Source organism: Odontesthes bonariensis, chromosome 3, assembly GCF_027942865.1.
Source record: "Odontesthes bonariensis isolate fOdoBon6 chromosome 3, fOdoBon6.hap1, whole genome shotgun sequence".
NCBI lineage: Eukaryota > Metazoa > Chordata > Actinopteri > Atheriniformes > Atherinopsidae > Odontesthes > Odontesthes bonariensis.
In genome coordinates, this window is record NC_134508.1 from 28,091,549 (window position 1) to 28,108,893 (window position 17,345).

General features: G+C 41.8%; 1 protein-coding gene across 1 annotated transcript in view; it reads right to left on the bottom strand.

Annotated features, from left to right (window-relative positions):
• Positions 1 to 3,442: 3,442 nt before the first annotated feature.
• poc1a (POC1 centriolar protein A) overlaps positions 3,443 to 17,345 on the bottom strand; it is a 45,391-nt gene continuing 31,488 nt past the window's right edge. Inside the window, exon 10 of the mRNA XM_075461400.1 lies at positions 3,443 to 4,896. Coding sequence (XP_075317515.1) covers positions 4,786 to 4,896 — 111 coding nt within the window. The 3' untranslated portion in view covers positions 3,443 to 4,785. The remainder of the gene's footprint in view (positions 4,897 to 17,345) is intronic.

A 17,345-nucleotide genomic window follows, 5' to 3' on the forward strand; every position in this document is an offset into this window, starting at 1 on the left:
GATTGCTCTAACATGTTAGTTAGTCGACAAATTAGAAACTTCTTTGGCTGTAAAACAGAAGGAAATATGAGTCTATTCACTCTATTTGGAACTGAATGGAAAACAAGGTTCTGGAAGCCGAGGCGTGGGCTAAAGAAGCTCAGCGCCAAACCTCGGCCACTGCATTCAAGCAAGACTCGTTTCAAAGAGGGAGACATAGGGGGAGGAGGGGTGAAGCAGGAAATGAGGCACAGAGGAGTTTAGCCAAAATCCAGCAGTGGTCAGAGAAGACATGGCAGGACTGAAGCTCACTTTTTCCTGTGAACACTACACCTGTTACAGCTGTTCTCAGCCCATTATTTCACTTTATACATTGTAATACTAGATACAACTGAAAAAATAACAAAATAATGTCACAGCGAGCTAGTTAAGATACATTTGCTGGGTTACTTTCATTTTGTGAGAATATTAGATTGTCTGCTTCAGGAAGACGTCAGGAACACTTGGTGTTTGTTTTTAACAGCTTTTTGCTAATAAGCATGTCTGCTGCCATTCCATGTTATCAAGGCTTCACTAAGGAAACTGTTCAGAAAATGTGGGACGCCCCCCCCACCATCTGGCACAACTTATCTCATGATCAAATACATTACAAGATGATGGTCAAGGGGTTGGGAGACCAGTTTAAGAACTAGTAACCAGTCCAGAGCTGATATTTGTGTTTCTGATGCAGTGCATCCAGCAATGGTTTCCGGTCTTGGACTTTAAGTATTGAGATTTCCCCAAGACCCTTTCTTTTTATAATATACTCTGTAGATGTTGAAATACCAAAGTTCTTTGTAATATCGTAATGTGAAATTTTATTTTCTATGACTGACGATTCTCCGAATGAGTTTGCCAAAAAGTGGGGAGTCACGTCCCATCCTTCCTTTGAAAGACTAAGCATTTGGTGGATGTTCTTTTCATTTCCCGTCCTGACACCAATCAATCTGCTGATAATAGAATTTTCCCGAACGCTTCTACTTTTACGTCCTAGAAACTTTTCTGTCTATAATTGCCTCTCTACCAACTTTTTGTGAGTGTGTAGTTGGTAACAAATTCTAGATTTGAGAACATTTTCTAAAAACAATTAAGCTGGTCAGTGGGGACAGAGAATATAATTTCCTTTGAACTCATGTAAATAAAGCTTCAAATGATTTACAGACTTAAGTTTAGGTTGATGTTAAGAAAACTTCACAACTTTACTGGAAATGAGGATTGTACCTCAGGATTTTGGCATTATTTTGTCAATCCTCTTCATGTTACTGTGTCTGTGTATGTAATTTCCCTTGGGTTCCTCAGAAGTGATATATCTCTATATTTGGTATTTTATCAGAATCCCTCTCATTATTTCCTATAACTACAAAACCACAATTTGTAATTCCAAGAATACCAGCAATAAAGATTTTGGGTAAACCACCGAGCAGCCCCCCCCATCTGCTTCAACAGGAAAGCATGCTTGGGGATCAATTCTATTGCATAAAACTGTCAGAATATGAGGAAATGTTTGAGGAAATACAATACGAAGAAGAGTAAGAGAAAGCAAAGACCTGACATACTGAACTAGAAAAGCACTAAAATCCACACTGACGCACGCACAGGCAAACAGCAGCTCCAACGACAGCACACCAGGAAAAACATATCCAGATGTTCTCCTCATAGGATTACCAACCCCCTCCTACACACACATGCACACACTTGTGGCCACACATGGGCTACGTATTACCTCCTTCTCAACTTTTCTTTTCTCTCCTTTCTTTCACAAACGCACACACAAACACAATTAAACAGCCATATCTGTACCTGCGAGGAACTTCCATTGACTAAAGTGTGTCCCAGTAGGCACTTACAACAGAAGCAACTACATTCCAAGTTTTCTACAATGCTCTGAAAGGGTGTGTTGCTTCAGGTACGATGAAACATAGACCAAAAAGCCAGAGTAAAAGATCCACTAGTCTGAAGACTACAGGCGCTCAGTTTATGTTCTATTTATCTTCATGATCACAAAGTAAACATGATAAATCCCGCCTCTATGCTATAATCTATGAGGAATCACACATATTTGATTGACTGCTACAACACCCTAGAAGCTGTATTTACACAGCATTGTGGCAAGCGTATGCCTGCTGTGTCAACAGACTGGCCTCAGTCACATGAGTAACAGATCTTACAGTTATCCAACTCAAAAATAAACAGGAGTAACCGAAAAAATGATCTCCATCATCATTTAATCTTCCAATTATTCCCCGCATTAGGATTTGACTTAAAGAGTCCAGGGTGACTTCTTTAATGGTTTGTTTTTCAGACCAGAATACAAAGATGCTCAGTACATGATGATGGAAACTGAGAAAAACAAAGTAAATCCTTAGGTGAGAAGCTGAAACAAAGTCTTTGGGATTTTCCTTAAAGTTTTACTTTAAAAACTGACTGATCATCAAAATCTTTTTCTTGTTTCTTGTCAATAAAGTATCAACTTTGATGCTTAAATTAAAATCTAAGCCAGTTTACACTTCTGTGAGGGTTTGGTTAAAAGAGTGGACGAGAGAAATTGCTCCTCACTTTACTATAAAGCCCTTACCCGCATGTTCCAAAACTAAACTTGGACCTCAGAAAGACAGGCAGACACACACACGCAGACACACACGCAGACACACACGCAGACACACACACACACACACACACACACACACACACACACACACACACACACACACACACACACACACACACACACACACACACACACAAGTTACTGAGGCCAGTCTTTTAGCCCCACCTTTTCTCCACTATAGCTCCTGGCGGGCCGTCTGGTTGAGGCCCATAGTAAAGGGAGCTGTTTTTTCTGGCTGGAGTGTTTGTGTGTGAGTATATGTGTGTCTGTGTGTCCACAGGCCCCAGACAGGAAGGAAGAGAGTGGGCCCGGCAGCACAGCTCCAGAATTCCGGTTTTGTTTTTCTTCTTTTTCCATCAGTGCAGAGGCAGAGCCGGGTCTTAAAGAAACAGTCATTAATATTTTCCTCACTTAATGGCACTGCACAGTTCCCTCTGAGCAACCCAGGACTCAGCATGACTCATCACTGTAGTATCTAAACATATTACCAGTCATAAAAAAAAAAGAATTAAGATGAAGACTTGTGGCTTAGCTGAATGTGTGTGAATGTCTAAGCGTAGGCTCAAGCTCATTTTCATTTTCATTGAAGCTTCTAAAAATTAAAGTACCAATCCAGCGTCAGTGGTCAGGTTACGCAAATTACTCGGGGGAAGAAACATAAGGAATTTGGACATAAGCTGGGCAGGAGTTTTTTTTGTCTCCACCCCCAAATCCTCACACAAAATCTGGCAAAGAAAGGGTTGAAAATTACTCGCCTTGAGCAATGGATGACACATCTCACAGCTCATGATCTTAACATCTCTGCTGAGGACAATAAAGACAGGAAAGTCATTATTTCTCCGGTAACTGCTTTAGCTCAGCAGACCACAGCCCAAAAGTAACCTGTGACATCATCCATTTGGCAACGGTAATGAAAACAAACTCTCATTCACATGATTTGCAAAACAGTGCTCATTGTTATGAAACAGATGCCAGAAACTTTTTATCAACTAATTTTACATCAAGGCTGAGAGTATTACACATTTATTAAAACTACACACACACTTACTTCAGTGTATAAAGGTTTTAGAAAACAGGTTACAACCGGACAGATTACATTAGAAGTAAAAAAGTTAAATTGGATAACAATCCAACCTAAAACCAAGGCAAAAAGCATCATCGTTATGACATCTGAAATCTTAGGATGGTGTTTGTCTGACGGTTTCTTATTGCCAACAGTTGCAGCTTTGTGTGGACCACTCAGCTCTAAGCCCACAGTATATAAGTAAGAAAGTTACTAAGTAAACGAGAGATTCAAGGAGCTTCACAGAAAATACAAACGTCCTTCTAAAGCAGCCGCAAAGAGTAGGTGGGATTAAGAATTTCTCTACGATGTGTTTTTAATAGTTTCTGGACAACACTGTAGGTCTATGACAGTGAACACCCATCCATAACACCACAACATGGGCTATTTTAATCTTTTCACAGGGTCTGAAAGCAAAAATAAAGATTCCGTCATCACACAGAAAATTAAAGGCACTGCGTTGGCTTTGCAATGGGTGCTTCGTTTGATGATTTAAATCAGTTGGTACAAGAGCTGGAAGGCAAAGATGGTTTAACTTTGTGAATAAAATAAAAATCATTCTTTCTTCACCATAAAAAATGACAACTACAACAGTGAATGTGCCTACTTGGCTGTGTTCATGCTAACGGTGTGGGGACCTTGTGATGAAAAAGAGCATTTGATGCCGTGCTACCATGACAAATGCAATTGAAAATGTGGCCGCACGCGGTGCGCGGCGAGCACTAACGCCCCTCATATGCGTTCACACTTGTAAAGGCAGCCACCGTGCACGTGTCGCACGCACATATACATCTCCACCATATCCACACATAAACAGTGATTAGTCCTTTGTCAGCAGAAACGAGACTGCACACTCAGCTCTGCTGTAGAGGAACTCAGCTCTGATATCTCTGACTAAAATGAGCAGAAAACAGGGCATCGGCAGTAAGGCTCAGTTTGCATTCAATGTTCGCTCCTTGTTGTGCTTGTGAATGTTCAACTGTACATTCAAGCCCTCACATTTTCAGTGAGATTTAAAAGCTCACGAGCCCCCATGTGCAGCGCTGATGAGATCGCCTTCTTCCCTCACACCATCGCTCCGTCTTCTCTCCAGTCTTTAGGACTCCTCTTGTCTCTGAAAATGTAGTCCGATCTCCAATTGGTTTTCCAAACACTCCTTGAGCTTGTCCTCTGTCAGCGTCAGCCGCTGCTCCAAGATTGAAACAGTCTGGAGGAGAGATGAGGAGAAGAGGGGAAGGGAGAGGGCGCAGCAGGAACAAAACAAAGAGAAAGGACAGGAAGGAAGCAGATAAATAGGAGAGACATGGCATGTTCGAGAGGGCTGTACAGAATCTGACCTGACAGTAATGACTTTATGATGGATATGCATCCATGCATTTGAGACAGATGTTGTGCGTGCAACACAGTCCAGCTGATTATCACTGAGAACTGCTGCTTGAGCTGAGAACACAACTCTCTGTATCTGGCACGCAATCTCTCAGTTTTTATCCTTCGCACGGTTGCTTAAACACACTTGCTCACACAGAAAATACAAGAAAGTGACTTTCCAAAACAGGACTGGCATGTGTGGGTAGTGAGATCACAGTGTGACATGCTTTTCCTCTGAGCATCCTCCAACAGTGACAGTATTTGTTGTGCAAATGTGCTGGTGCATTTGAGCGGTGCGTCATCTGAGCGGGTTTATAAAAAGTGAATCCAGGTGTAATTTCCAGGGATGTCACCATCGGACTGAACTAGCCACCAACTTTTCTCTTTCATTCCAACAGAGCCTAAGTGGCCATATAAGGACAAAAAGTCTTTTTATCATTCAAGTAAACTGCAAAAACAGGAGGGTTGAAAAAAAGTCAAATCAATCCATAACTCGATATAAAAGAAAGAAAAGAAAATTCCCATAGATTCTAGGATTCAGTTAAAGTACTGTTCCTTTTTACCTTTCACATAATGAAGAATATCATATGTACCGGGCTCATTGATACCTGAATGCAACTTTCACAGATTTGACTGAATAGCTAACAGTTATCAGTGTAATGGAAATGATTCACGTTTTCACCCATGGTGGTAACTTTTGGAGCTAAAAGGGCAGCTAATCAGAACAGTATTTTCAGATTGTGTATGAGGCACTGGGCAAAATCAGGCCTCGTTTTTTTTTTTTTTTAATCAGAGCTTCAGAGTTGATTGAAGAGCAGTGGTCAACAGTCGAGTGGAGCGTACAGTGCATGCAATTTGTCCTAATGTCATTATCCCTGAGCATTGTACTTATCTCTCCATGGAATAAATGCCAACGCTAATTGCCTGATCTGAAAATCATAGTAAATGTCATTTTATGAATAACTAATATTTTTAGTATCTTAACTTTAACCCTGACTTGGATAATTCCATTCATCCGTTTATTTAATTTACTGTACTTATACTGCCTTTACTAAAAAAGCTTTAACTGCACTGAACATGCATTTGTCTTTCTTTTCCACAGTATAATTTATCGATTATTTCAGCTGTTTTCTCCGTGTCTGAGAGGTGTAACACTGCCAAGCTTAAAGTTCTTACTATGTAGCCACAGCAAGATGCACATAGACATGACTTTCACTGTGATTCGCTAAGATGTCCTTTGCTTTTTGTCTTTCACCTGGAGAAAGCACAAGTAAAACAGGAGTTGAAGCATCTTTTCTATACTGAATCTGCAATTAATAGAACTAAGTAGGTGGATTGTTTAGTTATTGTTGCCTGGTGAAAAACACAATCCTAGCCACTAAGCTCATTTGAATTAAAGTGCTTAGACAGAAAAAAAAGGTGATTAAATGCAGGAATAATGAATCAGTGAACGTACATTCCCTGAGATGAAGCTCTCCGGGGTTTGGGCCAATGAAAGAACACAAGTATGTCAGCACGTCTTGACCTGTTATTGTACGATATGTTCGTCCCTGTGCCAGCGAGTGTAATTTTCACTTTGCTAGAAAACAGCGCAGAGATGAGTAAGTCTTCAAGCATTCATCAAACACTGAATGAAGACAAGAAAAAGAGAAAGGTTTTGTTTCATAACCAGTATTTAGACACTGAATGAGTCAAAACACAGCATTATGATTATGGGCTGTGAATATTCTTAAAGGTTTTGAATCACTCTGCTCAGTCTCGGGTATTTACTGTATTTTTGTTTCAGGAACCTCCATTTTGCTTCTGTAATGGTGTGATGACTGAAAGCTTTCGTGATGGCTGCACACATCTCTTTGTGTACGTTTCATACAGATTATATCATGACTTCTTCTCAAGACCTGCCTCAAGACAATAAACTACAAGACAAATGTGTCCACTGGGATGCTACCCACTGGTTCATGACTGATTGTTCGGCTTGGGTTTTTAAGAAATCCCTCTCAAAAACACGAACCCTGTGGGGTGAGGATCTGAATAGGAACTATGGGAAACTGAGGGGCCCTCACACCTTAACCCCACTATAAAGTATACCCTGTTTTATCATCACTTTCACAATCTGTGAAGTGGAACATAGTTTCTAAAACGAACATCGTGATCTGTTACTGAAGTTGTACGACTAGCAAATGTGACCAAAAACTCATTAGAAAAGTGCTTACCCAGGGCAATAAAATCAAGTGAGAAATGGGGTTACCGACTGACCCATTTCTGCAACCAAATAAGTCCCTCCCTGCTGGTCGGTGGATAGAATGAAGGGGCTGAGGCACCACAATAGCTCAATTTTTCTGACCCACAGACTATGTCAATTTTTTTCCCCATCAGGCATTTCTTTCTTCCATCTTTCTAAAAATCGAAAGTTTGTTCATTGGACTTACTATCAATATTTTAAGACAAACTGCCATCTGCTGCTTCTCAACCGTTTACTCCCTTGAATAATATTTTTTTTAAATTTGCAAATTTTGACTCTCACAAACATTACCCAACAAAACCCATTTTAATGCAAAAAAATTACGTCACTGCAAATTAGGCAATTTCATGTATAAACCCTTACACAATCTGAAATAAGTGTCCCTTGGGGGTCCCAGCTCCCAGCTTGAGAATCAGTGTGCTGCAGCACTTGTAGTTCAACAGTGCTGTTCTTTGATGTAAGTTTTCCAGTATTTAGAATTGCTCATGGATGTCTCAAGCTGTGAGGTTTAGCTTGGAAATGTCTAATGCTTCGTAGGAGCTCCTGGCACTACTTCACCCACTTCCAGGGTGCTTGAAGAGGAAAAGTCTAGAGAAGGCAAAACTCCTGCAATGCTTGTAGTATATATAGAGAAAAGATTGAATGCTTTGAACAACACAGTTCTTCTCTGTATGCACTTATGTTCTGACTTCTCTAAATGTCTAAGGATCATCAGAAAGGTAATGTTTTTAGACATAATTGGTGATAAGAAATGCCACAAATAGGATTCTGAATCAAGTTTTCATTCTCTATTCTGCAATGGAGACCAGAGTTTGAGTCACTTTACCTCTCGTCTGTCATAGACAAAATCACACGAGTTCAGGCTGTCAGAGTAAAAAAGCTGCAAACCATTTAAAAATAACAAATTGTATCTATTTATTCTGGATTGATCCAGCAGTGCAACACTCAAAGAAACACATTTGGGCATCACTTAACTTACATGTAATGATGAAGGAACCTACAATGTTTATCAAACCCATTCTATGAGTTTAACACATCGATGGGTTGAACATTGTGTGGGCGAGTAGAATTTTTTTTCTCTTTTGGTTGTCAAACAAGATAACATCTGCCATTTCTCAGATAGTGTAAGCACTATTATTTCCTCTCTTTCTCCCTCCACCTGTCTCCATTTTCCAGATCAATATTACCCTGCTTATCTCACCAACCTGATTCAGCGACCCATTCCTCAGCACAGCCAGCCATTGGTGAGTGTGTGTGTGTGTGTGTGTGTGTGTGTGTGTGATTCTGCAAGAGTCCCCCAGGCAGCAGAAACATAATACAGCCCTATGGTTTTCATCTGGAGTGGAAACCAAATCTCTGTGCTCCTAAAATAAAGTGAGATGTTTTTCTTTTTCTCCCCAGAACATATTATACTCTCCATTGCCCTCAGCAATGCTGCCCTCGCTTACAAAGTCACACAACTTAGGTATGACCCATGCTGCAATAGTCTCGGAGTTAAAGGACGACAAACTGATGCTGGTTTTTCACTTGGAAAGTACAAAGCTTTCTTCTGAATGTAGCTAGCTGAGATGCTAAACATGCCACTACAAAACAAAAAATATGAATACATATGAAAGGACTAGAACATAAGACTGGTGCTGATTTGAAATTACTCTTGAGGAAGTGACTAATTAAATACAAAATTAAAAAATTCAGAGAAGGCTGAATGACAGCGAGAGAAGGCAGTTAAACCATATTAGCATTCAGCAGGTTGAGTGCCATTGGTTGAAAGCATCACTTCAGTGTCTGCGTGGTAGCTGCCCCAAAAATCCTCCAGAGTGCTTCTTAGTCTCTTCATTTTGGTCTTCTACAGAAAAGGAATCTGTTAAACAGGACCTGTGAAATCTGTGGATATAAATAATTCCAATGAAAACTAAACGGTTCTTCATGCAGTTTTTCTTTTTTTTAGCATTTCTGCCAAAAGATCGTATCAAAGGGATAGTTTGCCTCTTTTGAGATGAAGCTGTATGACATCCCATATTAGCAATATCATTTATGAACATTGACTTATCCGCCGCTGCGTCCTGTGAGCCGAGTTCCAGCCGAGTTTTGGCATTGACGAAGGTAGTCCGGCTAGTTGGCTGGGGCCACAAAAATAAAGTGTTTTGCTTCTCAAAACAAAATGCGTTCAAGAGTAAGGGCCATTTCAGACCAGGGCGGCAAAGCGTGGCGGAACGGAAGCGATTTTCACCGGCGGAGGCGAAAATACATGGAAACAGATCTGTCCTTGCACACCGACGCGGCGGTATTCGGGTGGTAGCGGCGCGGGAGACGCCTCCGTCCCGCGCTGCTTTTGGAAAATAGAACTCGAGCGGAATTTGGACGGCAGCGGCCGGCGGCGGCCGGCGGTGTCCCATTGAACTGAATGGTAAATGCAGACAGGGCTGGAGCGGAACTACCGTGGCCGCGGACTGTCCGGTGTGAAAAGCCAAGTAGAATACACCGCCTGATAACCGGCGTTAAGACTGCCGTCGTCCCGCTGCCGCCACGCCACGCTCTAGTCTGAAATCGGCCTAATACATTTGCATCACAAAATCGTTCATCCATAAAAAGTCAGACCTCACAATCGCTATCACTACGGGCTGTGTAGACCGTGCAGACCGAGCAGTAAACACCGTAACAGGTGCGGCTGTCGGCAAGTGGCTGCACGTATTGATATGAAGGTAGAGAGAAAATAGCGCCAAGCGATTGTGAGGTCTGACTTTTTCTGTTTAACGATTTTGTGATGCAAATGTATTACTCTTTTGAACACATTTTATTTTGAGAAGCAAAACCCTTTATTTTTGTGGCCCCAGCCAACTAGCCGGACTACCTTCATCAACGCCAAACCGAGGCTGGAACTCGACTCACAGGATGCAGCAGGGGGTCAGTCAAATTTAATAAATGATATTGCTAATATGGGATGTCATACAGCTTCATGTCAAAAGAGGCGAACTATCCCTTTAAATGCTACTCAATGGTGTTATTAATAATAAAACATACTTTAAGGGGATACATTTATCTCATCCTAGTATTTGCACAAACTTCCCGACCTTCGATCACCGCAGAATCTACCATCAACTGTTCAAGCTGAGAGATCTTCACCAGGCTCACAGAGTAAGAAACGAGCAAGAAAAGCAACCAGGTTGGCTTTCATCTCATCATCTTAAATCAAACTTTTGCATCTCAGTACAGACAGCAACTTGAATCTGCACGTGACTGATCCTATCCAGATTGATAAATTCTTTGGATTTGGAGCCAGCAGCTCTCAACACCTTTCATAGAGGGGCTGAACAATCCATTGCAGCTGGAGAATAATGTGTTCATTCCACGAAGCTCACGCAGAACAGGAAGGCTACTGATCCAATTGGTTTTCTCGGGCAATTCTTTAAATCAAATCTCAGTGGTTAGATCTAATCTCTTTGGGGAGTTTGATGAAGCATCTATTGTCCAAGAAGAACGACTTGAAGCGGACTGTATCACTTTCAAATGTTGATGCTAAGCACTTACCTCATGCTTACACAGCAGATTTAACAGACCGATCTGACAACAAGTTTCATCATCATCCCAACTTCCACACTTGCAAACCTCCATGTTATTAGCTCTAATGCATCCACCAAGTTACCTGTGCTGGCTCTATCTAGGAATAGTAGCTTAGGCATTTGATGGGCTACAGTCATTTAAATCCCCCTTTTTTTGTTGCCTCATTTCCATAGGTTTCCCTTCCAACATGGGTATTTGTCAGACCACCTGCAATTGAAGTTCCACATGCACACATGTGAGCTTGACATACCAAAGTGTTGTGGTGCAATTAGTGAGCAGTGATGCAGCTGTAGCGGAATGCTTGAAGGCCCCTTCACCTGAAAACTGACTGGTGTCATATGGGACCTCAATCCTGTACTTGTGGCAGTATTTTACAACCAATCCAGTTCTTCAATTAATACTGAAGGTTCGTTCCCAGATAGGTTTAGAGATATCTCTGCCTTAGGTAGAGCTGCTCGAGTAAGGCTAAAATCACAGTAAACAATGGAATACCTCATCCTTATACAACAAAAATATTTTGCCTTTGTAAAACTAATCTATTAAAACCAAACTTGGTGGGTGGAGTTGGGATCCAATTTTGCAGCACTCAGCTTTTTGGCTTTTAAAACTGATTTCAGAGTGCTCCTTACACCTTCTTTATTGAAGGTTTGCTTATGGATTTAATGGCTTTAATGGCAGGGTGAATGCCTTGATGGAGGTCTGCACTTTTTCAGTGCCCCTCTAGTTTTTGTTTGCCTTTTCTTTTATTCCACAAAAATATTCAAAAAGGGAGAAGAATAATATGGTATTTCTATTTGAATGGGATCAGATTTTTTCCGGCATAAAGTCAGAAATGAAATGAAAAGAAAGAAGAGGAGAACGGGGGTACGATGGCTTGAAACATTAAACCAACACAGTTAGTTTAATGTTGAATAATTCATTACCCTCCCTCTCAGACCCCTCTCTAAACTATTACATGTACCGAGAGATATAAAATATATGTAAAACAATGCTGGGGAAAAGGATTATCGAGAGTTGGAATATAATGAAGAAATAAACGTCACTGAGTCAGTTGTATCTTCAGGGAATGAGTAGAAAAAATGTAAGCAAAAAAACAGGGAAGAGTGAGACTTTAATGCTATTGTTTAATTAGACTGCTAAGTCTGCTAAGAAATTCAGACATTTTTAAAAGGATGTTTTGCACTACAACATAATATTCCCCTTTTAATGAAACACAGGCATTATTCAAGCATCCTTATTAATATTTATAGTATGTCTTTACCAATTACTTTTTTCTTTACTGAAACATTTAGACTCTCAGCAGTAGTAAATAGAATTGTGGGCAATGCTCATATTATTGCAAGGTAACGTTTTGATGGGAAAACCTGCATCTTGGCACTCACGTGTATATTACTTTTGACACTTGCCACCTTCCTAAATGTTTTTGCTGACCCATCACTCCCCTCCCACATGATGTCAGCACTTCTCTACAGCAGCAGCTTCCACCTGCAGGGCAGCAGTGGGCCCAAAAACTGCTCAGGAAGGGCTCAAAGAACACAGCAGTCTAACGTGTGCAGCCGGCCTCTAAACACCCAGATACCAATCTGATGGGATCCGATGGCATCTTTGAAAAACAGGAGATCCACAGAGACCCCACCCCACGTCTTCAAAGGAGCCCAATGAATCTATTGCCAACGTCCCTGTACCAGACACTCTAGAACACCCTCGGATCTTCTTTGTCTACAGCCTGGCCAGATGGAGCTCTTCTAGAGGCATGAGGAGGACCTAAATAATATCAGCCAGGTGGTCATGACATAATGGCTGGTTGGTGTAAACATGGGAGAGAAAATGAACTCTGTCAGACACTTAAATCAAAATTTTAAACCAATTGTTCCCAAAAAGTCTGTAAATTATTTGTGACTTTTGATAAAAATAATTCATCAAATGGGTCCTCGAACTTTAGTGCTAAATACAAAAATAGAACATTATTAATGCTCTTCTACAAATAAAACATTGAGTTTCTAACTGACAAATGAAGGAATTCCTACTTGGGTGCAGCATAAAAAGCTACTCGAGCAGCTCCACCACAAATTAAGAAACCAGTGTTTTTTAATCTGGTAACAAGTCTATTCAACAAAGCTCAGGCTTAATAGTCAAGAACAATGTGCAGCTTTTACAAGGTGAAACTGAATACTGTAACAAGACACTCCTGAGTCAGAAGATATTAATTGTAATTGGTTGTGGAATTCTAATATTTAATGTGATTTTTACCAGGAACGCACTGAGCCTAAAATCCATCCAGCATACACAGCTGCACATTTATCAGAATAAAATCCAGAAAAGTGAAGCGGTAAAAACTTTGACTAAGCTGTAGAAAGTCAGGGCACCCAAAATGATGGCTGGTACATTACTGCATTACTGGCTAATTAGTACTGTAACAGCTTAAGATAACATTTTTGCTAAAATTAATTGTGTAAATCCTTAAAAACCCAGTTAAAGTTGTGAGTTTATCTTCTTAACTCTCTGTGCTGCTGCCTGGTTCAACAGATTAGCATCAGCTCCTCCCACAGAGTGACATCACAGCCGAGAAAATACAACAAATTTCAGATTATATTTCATTCCGGTTTACTATGGGAATGGTTGTTAACATATCAAAGACCTCAAATAATTTATTCAACACTTGAACATAGATGCTGGGATGCTGGAACACGAAACAGAGTACGTTCATTTGTTTTTTTTTCTCATCTTTGACGGTTCTCAGTTTGTTCGGGTTGTTTGTCAGTTCAACAAAACTCGAGACAGTCAGTGAATGGATCCAGCATTTTTGATCATTTTCACACCTAAAACCCAACCATGCACGGCAGTGTAGGACATTGATTGGTCCAGACTTTTATGTTTCCAAATGGATAACCTAGAGGCTGGAAATATGGATTTTTTTCTTTTCCAGATTGCAATCTGGCGAACCTCCCAAGAAACCAGCTGACTTATAAAGAACCAATACCAACACAGAGTTAGTCATTTTAAACAACTGAGCTCAGTAGCTGTACTATCCATTTGGCCATGTGTCACTAAAGTACACGAAAATTTTTTTGTATTTGCTGATAATAAGAAAAAACGGTAAGGTCTAACAATAGTCTACAAAAAAATTGAAAATTAAAAAAAGTGAATAAAAAAATTAATAAGTATACAGAAATCATTATCGCAAACATGTTTACAATGAATTAATCTATTTTTTTAGTCTAGATGTATTGATGGCTTTTAAAGGTGATAGAGAAAGGTTGAATGGGGCATTAATCCTTGTTCTGTGATGTGATATGTAGCCCAAAAAAAAATAGGTTGGGTCTGTAATGGCTCAGAACCTCCCTAAAAGGCTCTCTGAAACAGCTATGTTACTATGCTGGGTTTAGAATGCGTCGTTTGCCCTTATTGGCGTCGTTTCAGAGCTTATCTGGCAACCTCATTATGAAATGCAGGTAGGTGTTGGCGCTATTCGATTGCCGTTGATTGGCTGCCCTTGCTCTCACTGAAAACAGAGCTATAGAGTAATACACTGACTGAAAAGAAAGCGCATTCCCTTTAGAGGAACAAGCCAGAGCTAACTTGCAATTCTTACAACAGGAATATGGCACAACACACATTTAAAACAAAATGAAATGTGATACTTACAGGCTGTACTGATTGCTGGGGTTGATTTTGTTCAGAGTCAGAATCAGGCTGCAGCCGATCACCTTCTCAGCGGAGCGCACACCTCGCTGCAGTCTGTAGCCCCTTTCACACTGCCGAATAACCCGCGTTTAATCCGCGAATTTAGCGTGTCCGCTGTTGCGTTCACACTGCCGACCCGGGCTGCCGCGTCAACTCAACTCGCCTTTCGACCCGCGTTGGACCCTAGTCTTTTTGCCGAGCCGAGTTTAGTGTGAACGCAATCGACGCGGGTCGGACGTGGGCGTGGCGTGACGTGAGGAGTTTAAAAGACAGAATGGACAGCTGATTCAGAACAACAGCGACAGGTGAGGACAAGTTTTACTCTGTTTTAGCCTACATCAAGTTCGAGACATTTTTTAATATGGCCAACTGGGGAGACAAGGAGGTCCGCGAGCTCCTCAGCCTCCGAGCAGAGGACGTTATTTACCGCCACATTTCGGGGACTATAGTGCTCTTGTATTCTCCGCATATGTTCTTCGGCGGCATCCCACGTTGTAACCATCCACACCCCGTAAAATAACATCTCCATGAACTGCATATACGATTGCAAAAACGAGTCCTCAAGGTGTATTTAACCCTACCTCCGACGCATGGCTTGTGCCTACGTCATTGTACACGCCCAGCATTTTCTGTGTTTCGTGTGACGCTCTGCCACTAGGCAACGCCCCCTGAACTCGGCTTCAGGCGACACGGGTCACCAACACGCCAAGCGTTCACATTGCTCGACGCGGGTCGAAGGTGCAATTTGGACCCGCTAAGGTAGCGGGTCGCAGTGTGAAAGGGGCTACTGAGACCCGCTACCTTAGCGGGTCCAAATTGCACCTTCGACCCGCGTCGAGCAATGTGAACGCTTGGCGTGTTAGGTGACCCGTGCCGCCTGAAGCCGAGTTCAGGGGGCGTTGCGTATGGCGTGATCTTTGTGCCACCAGGTTGAGCGCGCAGTGACACTGATTTGAGGGCACAGATCTATCTGAAGGAACAATAATTTTAAGCGTGTGCGTATGAATCTCACACACGCTCGCTCATAGGTGCTCGGACACGCGCTCAACTCTGACAAACTGCTCGCTCGAACGTCTCACTCTGCTCGCGCTCGGCTCTATCTCTCTGCTCGCTCGCGGCTGCGTGTATCCCTTTTCCAACCCTGTTTAGACATAGTCAAAAATGTCTTGAACTTGATGTAGGCTAAAACAGAGTGAAACTTGTCCTCACCTGTCGCTGTTGTTCTGAATCAGCTGTCCATTCTGTCTTTTAAACTCCTCACGTCACGCCACGCCTACGTCCGACCCGCGTCAATTGCTTTCACACCAAACTCGGCTCGGCAAAAAGACTAGGGTCCGACGTGGGTCGAAAGGCGAGTCGAGTTGACACGGCAGCCCGGGTTGGCAGTGTGAACGCAACAGCGGACACGCTAAATTCGCGGATTAAACGCGGGTTATTCCTCAGTGTGAAAGGGGCTTGTGTCTGTCCCTGTCGGAACTGACCCTCACTGAGCATTAAATTCCGACTGAAGCCTGCTCGGAATCGTGCAAGGTTTGTGAAACTGTACTCCGTGAAATGCGCAGCGCAAAGGAAAAGTCGGCGGTTGTATGTACTGGGGATGCTGTTAAAAATAAATAAAAGCCATTGATCGCGAACATTGCTTTCCGGAATCGTAGTCCGCTTTCACAGCCTTGGAAGGCACATCAGTTCCTGTTTCTTCGCCGAAGGGGCGTGTCTGAAACGGGGTGGCTGTGGATTTGGGTGTGAGGGGGGCGATTGCTGAAAAAGTGACATCACTTTTTCACAAAAACGGATTGCCAATTTTTCTGGGGGATATTCAAAAAAGGGGAGTACTTGAAACAGAGGTTCTGACACTTGCTGGCACTTCGTGTGTACTCCCCACAGCGGGGAGACTCAGAACTAACACCAAAAACGTGAAAAAGACGATTTTGATTCTCTATCCCCTTTAAATTAGTTTATTATTAAAAAAAATCATCTTTAGGTGCCGTTTACACATACCCGGGTATTTTGAAAAACGAAGACCTTTCCCTTCGTTTGTGCCTTTCGTTTATACACAAACGGAGTTTTTTCCTCCGAAAACGAAGCTAAAAAAAAAACTCCGGCAAAAGTGGAGATTTTTTAAAAACTCCGTTTAGCGTTTGTGTGTAAACTGGTTGAAAGAGACGAAAACGGAGTTTTCAGAATGGAATGCGGAGTTGTCGTCATAGTACAGAGCCCCGCCCCTATCCGTCATGTTGGCAGAATGCTAGCGTGAAAACGCCATTCTCTCCGTCCATTGTTTATCTAGCAAGCATGGAGGTACTAGCAGCATTTCTGTTGTTGAGAGCTATACTCGCTTGTGTGATTTTGAAAATTACAGTCATACAATGTATTGAACAACAAAGACATTTTTCACGGCTTTAGCAGTTTTATAGTCCAGCGCAACGTGTAAAAGTAGCTCAGTCTCGCTATCAGTCCACACACATGAGCCTGGCGCCATATTTTCTTCTTGAAAAGGATCCGGAAGTTCTTCCTGTCAGCGGTTCTCTATTAGGCTTCTGATTGGCTTGTGTGGAATTCTCATTGTTCTAACACTGCCAATGTCAGGCTTGGCGTAATTTAACAGCTCCTGATAGCGTATTTATCTGGATCAATGTAGACGTGGTTTTTTAAAAAAAACGGGGCTGTGTGGACCTAGTTTTTTTTGCAAACAAAGGTTAGAAAATATGCGTTTTTCAAAATACCCGGGTATGTGTAAACGGCGCCTTAATCTTTAAACAATTTAGCATTTATGAGATTAAATATCACTGATATGCAGTAAA